The sequence below is a fragment of the Coffea arabica genome, chromosome 9e (assembly GCF_036785885.1).
Source record: "Coffea arabica cultivar ET-39 chromosome 9e, Coffea Arabica ET-39 HiFi, whole genome shotgun sequence".
Classification (NCBI taxonomy): Eukaryota; Viridiplantae; Streptophyta; class Magnoliopsida; order Gentianales; family Rubiaceae; genus Coffea; species Coffea arabica.
This window is the reverse complement of record NC_092327.1, coordinates 38,814,575-38,824,083: the sequence shown is the minus strand read 5'-3', so window position 1 is coordinate 38,824,083 and position 9,509 is coordinate 38,814,575. Positions and strand designations below refer to the sequence as shown.

Here is a 9,509-nt window from a genome sequence, read left to right as displayed (position 1 = left end):
GGGGAGGTATAAGGGATTTTCGGAACTTCAGGGGAGGTCCTTGAGACTGTCAGAAACCTCAGGGGAGGTTTCTGAAATTATCCCTTTAATTCTAGTGCTGTCAACGCACGAAAAATAATAACGATAACAATAATGGAAGACATCTGACAGTTGTTCAATCTATAGTTTTTTTTTTTCCATAATTTTCAACTTTAATGAGTGGACATCTGAAGCAATTGAGTTACTCATTATATCAAAGCCATCATACTGATCAGGGCTAAAAATGTCATACTGATCAGGGCTAAAAATGGTTTAAAAAAAAAGTAGTTGTACTCTAGAACAAATAAATGAACCACTATTTGATCATATCCACAAAGTTTGAAACACATGAGATATGTACATCAATCAAATGAAACAACAACAATTGACACATGAGTTGGCTGGCTACAAACATCAAGTGGTGAAATTGACAAGTGCGGTCAATATTATGTTAAATATTGGTGACATGAGACCAAGGATCAAGTCTCAGTTCACCTCAGGAATGCTCTGAAGACGGGGCCTCCATGACCACCGTTGTTGTTGATTTTGAACCTGAAAATGTTGATCGCTAGCATTAATCAGCCTCGACAACATTTGGTCCACCGGCATTTCGCCCACGTCAACTTCCCCTAGCAATTTCTCCAGCTGTTTTTTGGTAATCCTAATCTTTATTTCTCTCCCATTGGAAAATGAAGATGATGAGAAACCCGGGTTATGGTCATCATCGAGTAAGCTTTGGTTTTCTGGGACATATTTTTTTTGTGCCACGGAGGAATCCCAGTCATCACCAGCCCATGCCATTGATGACACTTTACGCCTTCTGAGTTTTAGACAGTTGCCCATATTTTGAGTACCTATTTTTGTACTCAAGATTCGAGGCATGTATGATATAGCTGGGAATATAGAAAACAAGTGATGTGGGAAAGAGATCAAAGAGAGGGGAGAAAGTGGAGCTGCATATTGTGTTTGGATATATAGGAGGAGGAGGAAACAGGGTTGGTAGAATATTGGATATGTATGGGAGGTGGTATGAAATAGGACCAGCTAGCTTGAAGAATTAAGCCACCAAGACAAGAAGATGGTTAATTAGTTGACCAATTGCCTGTGTCGGTCCCTTTGAGGATTGGGGTTGAAGGGATAGGCTTCAAGAAATAGCTTGAGCTTGGACACGTAAAGCTGGCTTGGCTAGCTATACTAGCTATTTCATGGCTCTTGATACTTGAGGTTGAAGCCTTTTCCAATATTCAATGTTGATTTCCTAGAAGGAAGGATGATGTCTAGATGTTGGAAATTTTCAAAGATCATTTGCAATTCTAGATAGATATTCACCGAAAGCTTTTTTAAGTTGATTCACCTAATTTACAATCAAGGTAGAACAATTCTTCCCTTGCATTGTCTCTAATATATGCAACTTAGTATAGAAGATATACTCTACTTCGTTGTTTGTACTTCTGAGATCTATTCTACTTTGTTGTTAATTAACTATTCAGGATAATTAGGGTCGACGCAATTGCTATATATATCACCTCGAATTCACATGTACCAAGAGCAATCTCAACCAAGATAAAATTGTTTTCAAGATTTCTACATGTTAATCTGGACATGTAACTAAGCACATGCTGGCATTTTGAGTTATTATTAGTATATTCAGTCTTGTGCTTCATGTCCAAGCCTAATTCGTTCCAATAGCTAGAAGTATCCTCTGAAGATGGACCTTTTCTGCTCTAGTTTATTACTACGAAACCTTCCTCGTCTACACTTCAGCTAGCCGTCTACCAAAGCCAACAACTCATGATGGAAAAAACTAATCGTTTTCCTAGTGTGAAAAGGTTGGGTGATGGTATCTATTGTAGATCAAACAGAGAAACACAAATGTGAACACGAAAATGTCAATGGAATCTTGATATTCTTCACCTACCTTGGCTTTCCTCTTTAGCTTTGCATAATCATCAGCTAAAGGGCTAATTAATTTTAGTTTTCACGAGTTGATAATGGTAACTTAAAACCTCGTCAAACATCATTGTCAATTTTACACAATCATGTTTAACAGCCAATTCGACCTAATCTTGTCCCTTTGACACTTTCGCTCACCTGCGTTAATCCTTGTGTGTAAGTATCAAATTAGCAAGCAACCCGAGCCAACAAACAGTTCACAAGGATTTCAGCTGTAAAATCTTTCCATTAATTAGTTCGAAACTTTTTCCCTTAATTCTTTTAGAAGGACACAGATTAAAAGAGGACTATAAGGTGTTTTATGAAAATTCTGATGTCCTACAGTATGAAAAAGTTGAAAAATCTTACGTCCAAAAATTTCTGATATATGAGCATTCTTTGTTATAGATCAACTGACAGTGAACACTGCAAGTGCAAGGCCCCTTCTTATCTCATTCTTTAAAGCTGATCAATGAAGCTTCCAACCACATTGCTATTTAGGGATGTAGGAGCGAATTTAAGAAATTTCGTCCTAGATTGATTTTGGCAATTACTCACAATAACGTAAAGTTTTTAGGTAGGTTAGGCAAATGGGGCTCGTCATGTCTTATTATTCAATGCGAAAGAGTGCAGCTTTCTTTCAAAATGACAAGTCAAAAATTAAGTTTACATTGAAAATTTTAAATTTGTCATTTTGGAAGGAAATTGCTATGGCATTAAAATATTAGCTATGGTATTAACATCGCACTTCATTTTTCCATTGATTTAAAAGAAAAAAAAAAAGAGAGAAAAGAAGATAGGGTTTACACTTCCCTGCAAGGAATATTGTGATTGCATCTCCTTCTTGAATTTGTGAACTCCTATGTTATCATGTAAATTAGACCCTAGAATCAAATCTGATTGTAGAGGCTTATTTCCAAGAATTGCAATCAATCAGGAGGAATTGGGGCTCACTTACAGATATAAACACTGGGCAGAGCCGTATTTTACATGATGTAAGTCCCCATTTTAACCAACCATTGGTGGCCTAACATCTTGGCACTCAAATTCTATCAGAACCATATATAGTAACGTACCAAATTCGATGCAGGGTATTAACTATTAAGTAACACATGAGATTCAGGTGGGAAATGTAGCTTTAAGAAAGGATTCGGTCGAAATAAGCATTTTTTTTCTTTAGGGGAGTCCAAGGTCTACAAGAAGTGGATAGGGAAAGATTTGAATCAGAAATCTCACGATCAACTTATTAACGTTTTTATCAATTAAGTCAAGTCTTGAAGACGAAACAAAACACCTCTTCAAGTAACCATGGTGGTTCAAAATGATTCTCTATCTTTTGTTTTCCACATTACTAATTCCTCATCCCACCACCTCCACTTTGGCTGTCATTTTTACCATATACCCCATCATCTCTTTTTTTGAGAGACACCATTATTGTTGTTGGAAACTGAGAACCCAATGATCACTACTGTCGTTATGGCTACCCTGCTGTATAGAAAACCCACTAGCACTATTGTCTGGAAATAGCTATTCCCTGTGCATGCACATATGGTTTTGGATTAGTCAAAGAAAATAAAAAATTCTGTCATAGCTACTTATACATATCCCTCAAGCTTGATGCTTTAAACAGCATCCCACATTTCTTGTTACGTAATTTGTGAATCTACCATCGAAATATATGGCAGCCAGCAGAATGTGCTTCTTATCAACAGAGGGGCCGCTGAAATCTTTTCTAGAAACGTAGCTTGCTTGAGCTTAAAGATGTTGGTTCATCCAGTAAACGCTAATTTGGGCTGTTAATTTGGATTTCTTCTATGCACGAGCCAATTTGATTATGACAGGCACATATTAATTTTTTTACGCTATACGGTTTGTCTTCAGTTTTTTAATAGTGCAAATAAATAAAACAAGAATGAAATTATAAGTAAAAGATAATTACAATATTATAACAAATGTACAAATTAGTAATACTAATAGGAAAATCAAACAAAGTAGTGACACTTTTATCTTAAACTAACAAATAAGGGAGCGAAGTGCTTATTTAATAAATTCAAATGTACAACTAAAGGTAAATGTCGGGGAGCGCATTTAACCCTTAACTAATTGAAACCAAAAAAATAATACTAATAAATATGTGTTTGTTCAATGTTTGACTGTGTAGCTCGATTGTAAGTTGTAACTCTTTAAAAGCTCTAGTACCTAGCCGTGAGTTTCTCCCCTGTCGCAGTTGCAGGTCTTGCGCCAATTGTTGTTGAAACAGGACCTAATTAAATGGCTCTGTACTGGGGCTGCAGGCCTGCGACACCAACAAATTCACAGATCAAAATCGAACATGATAAGTAGAAACCGGTAGAACCACCAGCTCTTGGGCTGGTGGCCACCACCAAGCCCTTAAGGCTTTGGTGGGGTGGGAGGCAAGGGTTCAAACCTTGCCTCCCACCAAAAATGCCACTCTTGTGGCTCTGCTTCAAATCCAGACGGGTGTGTAGTGCACCCGTCTGGTCGGTGGTTGTTCTGTTCCCATCGGTCCCCATAGGCTCAGTTGAGTCTCCCCCTAGATGGCGTAGGAGTAGGAGTAGGTGTAGAGATGACAATCGAAAAAAAAAAAAAAATAGAAACCGTAGATTTTGCCTATTTCGATGGGAGACTCGCCATACAGAAGCGGCGGAACTTGTTATTGCACCTAAGACATGATTTTTGCCTAATTTCTAGGATAAATTACTCATAATGCTCTTGTACTTTTGCATGATACTGCATAATTCTCTTAAAGTGTCAAAATATTCATACAATCTCCTAAAATTTTATGTGAATTGAAATTAGTTTAATGAAAAATAGTTTTCGTAACGTCGTTAGTTGAATGTCAGCGTTGACCTTACTTATTTTCGAAGTTGCATCTCTGTTACTCACGGTAACGAGAGATGCTTTCTGTCTATTTCACTTGACATAAAATTTTAAGGTATTACTTGTATAGATATTTTAAAATTTTAAGGTATTACTTGTATAGATATTTTAAAATTTTAAAGAGGTCATATAATATTATACTAAAGTACGAGTAATGAGTAATTTAACCTAAGTAGGAGTTAATCGAAGAACGGTCCAAAAATAATCTAAGAGAGACCAGTAAAGAATCATTATTCAATTAATTGATAACTGAACAGATTCCTGTAGACTTTAAATCCAGAGTAAAGACCCTACGATACGTGGGATAGGATACTCCTTTTGTCATATTTGCACCGTTTTGATTGTTTCACTAATGAATGGAATTAACAACTTGGTCGAACCCCAAAAGGAAAAGAGTGCAAGTGTACAACTTGCAACACAGTAGTGACTAGTTCTTGAGTAGTAAATCCATGGAGGCAGGCTACAGAAAGCTGCTCAGCGGAGAGTGAATTTATTGATCGCTTTCATCAGATGTGCCCGCATGCATTTCTGTGCCCTCTACCCAACTGGTTTCCAGCTCCTTGTCCTATATTAATCCCCCCTAATGGCTCATCTCCCTGAAAACACACACACTCACACAGTGACACAGTTGAATGAGTGTCAACCTGAACACTCAAGAACTCAAGAACACTCGCACAGTCTAAAACTTTCTTGCTTTCTTTTTCCAGTGCAATGGCAGGTCAGATGATACGTGCCTAGCTAAGCAATAACATGGAAACTTCAGACAGAGCCCATAAATTTCCATGTGATTTTGGTAAAGACTTCGTTAATGGTCATTCTCTTAGTTCACGATCACGTGGGCGACGCGTGACTGATGGAACTGGGAACCTCTCCGGCCACCGGAGTACGATAAGGGGACCTAGAAGGAGGTTTAGGTGGGAGGCAAGTGGGTTGGCCACTCCACGTGTGGAGTGGAAATCAGATGGTGCTGTATCCGGTGCTACGGCTGCCGCCGGAGGGGAAGGGATCCGGCAGGTGCGAGGTGGCATTGTGGTAGGGGTCTCAGCTAGGAAGTTGGCAGCTCGGATGTGGCACTTGGCGGAGGGTTTTAACTCTGGTGGTGGTGGTATGACGCGGCAGGGGCGGTTTAATCGGTTACGTTTTGGGGTATGCTTTTTAAACTGATCTTTGTTTATTATGTAATGTTTCAAAAAAATTTTAGTTTCCAATAAAAAAAAGTTTCAATTTTTGTGGTTGTCCTCTCTTTCCTAGGGACTATTGGATTTTGCAGCATGTGTCTTTTTCCAATTTGGATTTTTCTTTCCTTCCATAGCTAGACTTGGAATATAAAGAATTGGGTAGCTCATAAAATGAAATACTACTACTCAAGAATCAAGATTGTTTGCAGAGAGAATCCAATCTCGTAATGATGATCTGATCTTTTCTTGGATGGTAGCATGCGTCTATTATTGTTTTGTTTTCGTTTTTGCCCTGCCGAAAGTAAATGCATACAAGGGTTGATCAAAAGTTTCAAAATAAAAGATCAAATCTGATGCTGAGAAGAAGTATAGAACAGAATTACTGTGCATAATACATTGATATTGAACTTGATCTAGAATTATAATAGATATGATGTAACCATAATGAAGACTGAAGTAAGGTGATAACTGACATGTTCTTGTTCAAGAGGATGCAGATCGAATGTGTTAGCGAGCTATAGTTTCCTTGATAGAGCAAGCCAACCGCGTCTCTGCCTAACTGAATGGTTCTTGCCTTGCGGCGCATTCACATTTCTAAAAGCATTCTGTTCTATACAAATTGGAACTTAAAATTTGCTCCCTTGCTTTGCTGCATTAAATATCATATCCTTCATTGACATCTTACTTTATGTCGTTGTGTCAACTTTCAAGAATTGTGAAGTTGAGTCAGTGCGTAATGAACAAGGTGTGCCGTAATCCTTTCTTCGATTTTGAACATGACTGTTGAATTGTGATATCCTTTCAATTCTTTGCATCCTTGGTATTTAGCTTCAACCACTCTTGTCCATTTGCAAATCTGCAATGAAGGGAGGTTCAGATTGGGAGCTGGCGGGTCTAAAAACGCCGAGTGCCAATGAAGTTTGCCAACTTCACAACAATGGGAGGCTTGTAACTAGTCACCAAATTGCAACAATCTCCGTTGCTTCTGCTTTGCAAGTTGAACTTGTGAGATCTCAAAATCGGGTGAAAGAGCTTGAATCTGAGCGCCATTTGGTTAAAAAGAAAATCAAACAGTTTTTGAAGGGGCACAGTGAAGAAAAGGAGTCGAGTAAGAGAAGAGAACGGAAGATGGTTCAGAAGATTAATGACTTAAAGGTCGAACTACAAAAGGAGAGAAAAAGCTATCAAAAGATGGATCTCGTCAATTCCAAACTGCTGACTGATCTAACCCGTGCCAAGTTAGCGGCCAAGCAATTCAAGCAAGAATACGAGAAAGAAAAGAATGCAAGGGAGTTACTGGAGGATATATGCCATGATCTAGGTAATGATATCAAGGATCACAAAGCCAAAATAAGAGCTATCAAGGTTGAATGCGCAAAAATCCTAGAGGAAGTGGAAGAAGAGAGACAGATGCTGCAAATTGCTGAAGTTTGGCGTGAAGAACGTGTTCAGATGAAATTAATTGATGCTAAGCTGATTCTTGAAGAAAAGTACTGCCAGATGAATAATCTGATAGCAGATTTGGAGAATTTGTTGAGAACTAATGGTACAACTCCAGAGATGATCAAGATGAGAGAAGTCGAAGGCATGAACCTGGAAATGCAATCATTCAGCGTTCAAGATAGAGAGGAGCTACGTTACATGCCACCTACGGTGAATGACATACACACAATCACTGAGAATCTTCAAGATGGTGGAACAATGGAAACTGGAAGTCATGAATGTCAAAGTTATCTTTCCGACACTCACTCCACTAAATTTCATAACGCCAGCTGTGAAGCTAATGAATTCACCAAAGACCGTAGCATTGATCATGATAGGAGTTCAGCAAATGCCAGTTTCAGGAAAATTTTGACTTGCAGTATGGATCAATATTCAAGTCATACTCTTGGAGATGGCACAAACTCTGTGGATGGAATTTCTGGAGGCAGACATGTTTCTAGTCTCACTATCCACAACATTCAGAATGCAAATCAGCAGTCTCTAAATTGTACGATTAATAACTTCACCTCCATGGAGAAAGATAAAAATAAAGGACCATCTGTTCGCAAATTTTGGAGATCCACACCTAGTGTTGCTGATGTTCTCAGGACAATATCAGTTGATGAGAATCGAAGGCCTTCAAATGGATCAAATTCTTCCAATGTAGCCGTTTCCCCAGAAAATTTTTCCGAAGAGGCTGTCAACCACAATGAGCTGGTAGGTCATTGGTGCTTGCCTGGCCAAAGAAATCCACACGTTACTCGAGCAATGAGAGGATATATTGAATGGCCACGAGGGATTCAGAGGAATGGTTTGAAGGCCAGGCCCTTGGAACCAAGCTTAGAGAGTCAGAAAAAGCAGTTGCGCAATGTGCTTAAGCAAAGGATTGAGTAAATCCCTAAACTTCTTGTTTTGCCAAGGTTGGTCCGCCATTGAGGTCATTTTGTTAAAAATTTTGGCAGCATCAATTTGCTGGTATCATTTTTTAGTGGTGGGATCGTCTATGCAATCAAATTGTCCATTAAGAGCTCTTCCCTGGGGCTGCAGCTTGACGATAGTTGTATATAACTGTTCCTTCAAGAATTTTGCTGAATTCCGCTGTGCAGATATACTTTTGCATGCTTGTTCCAGGGACATTGTTTGGATGAGTTGTAGCTGAAAATTAGTCTGCTGTTATCACGAACTATACAAACTGTTTACAGCAAAAAAGAGCCATTACTTGCAGAAATTGTACTCTTCTATTTCTTACATTTTGAGTATTACGACCTTTCGAAGATTAGTAGCTTTTATCAGAGGCTATGCAACACGAAAGTGGCTGGTTAATTGCCTCTTGTAAATTAGCAGATCACATCATAAAATCTTGTTCATACATGCTGCCACTTGCTAAAGCGTTCGGATTCCATCATTTCCCACTCATCTTCATCAATGTGCAAAGAAAAGCGGCGTCACAATCTTGAGATAGATCATCTTTCAGGATTAATCAGCGAAGTATATATCTTGAACAATGCAAGTAGCCAATTACATCCTTTTCTTTGGATTCATTGCCACACAAAGTCTTCAAGCTAATTTATTATACCAAGACTTGTACACATGAGTACAAGCATGTATACATCAACAGAAATGTGCAAGCAAACTCATCCAGATGTACACAGGGTGAATGATTAGGCTGCATTTTTTCCCCCTTGCACTTTTTTCTTCCACCAATGGTAAACCACGAGATCGATTCAGCGTCAAGTTCCTCTTATCCTAATAAAAGATTCAAGTAATGACTTGAGAAAAGGTGGTATCTTGGTACAGTTACATAGAAGACTGCATAATCAGTCGGTTGTTAAAACTTAAATGTTAGTAACTTTTCTTCTTTGCCCTGTACAAGTATAGAAGCATTCACTACGGCTAGACTAGCAAGATTGAACTTTTACTGCTGCTGTGGGGTGCAGAAATATGTACTTTCTGTAACCGTTCCTTGGAAATCATTCCAAACAGGACTACTTGGCCGGC

At 38.6% G+C, this 9,509-nt stretch overlaps 1 protein-coding gene across 3 annotated transcripts; it reads left to right on the top strand.

Annotated features, from left to right (window-relative positions):
- The first annotated feature begins 5,212 nt into the window (after positions 1 to 5,212).
- Positions 5,213 to 8,739, top strand: LOC113710480 (uncharacterized). Of its 3 annotated transcripts, XM_027233513.2 has the most exons (3): positions 5,213 to 5,399; positions 5,559 to 5,997; positions 6,858 to 8,739. In XM_027233513.2, exons 2-3 carry the CDS (start codon positions 5,602 to 5,604, stop codon positions 8,403 to 8,405), a joined length of 1,944 nt encoding a protein of 647 aa, XP_027089314.1. In that variant the 5' UTR covers positions 5,213 to 5,399; positions 5,559 to 5,601; the 3' UTR covers positions 8,406 to 8,739. The 3 variants fall into 3 exon arrangements, with proteins under 3 accessions (XP_027089314.1, XP_027089315.1, XP_027089313.1); XM_027233514.2 differs by having other exon boundaries at positions 5,213 to 5,997; positions 6,897 to 8,739; XM_027233512.2 differs by having other exon boundaries at positions 5,213 to 5,997.
- The last annotated feature ends 770 nt before the right edge of the window (positions 8,740 to 9,509 follow it).

What these genes read in the sequence shown, in the direction of transcription:
- LOC113710480 (XM_027233513.2), top strand. Translation starts at nt 5,602, where the DNA reads ATGGAAACTTCAGACAGAGCCCATAAATTTCCATGTGATTTTGGTAAA. An exon ending in TTAATCGGTTACGTTTTGGG is followed by an intron (nt 5,998 to 6,857) that starts GTATGCTTTTTA and finishes CTTGGTATTTAG; the next exon opens with CTTCAACCACTCTTGTCCAT.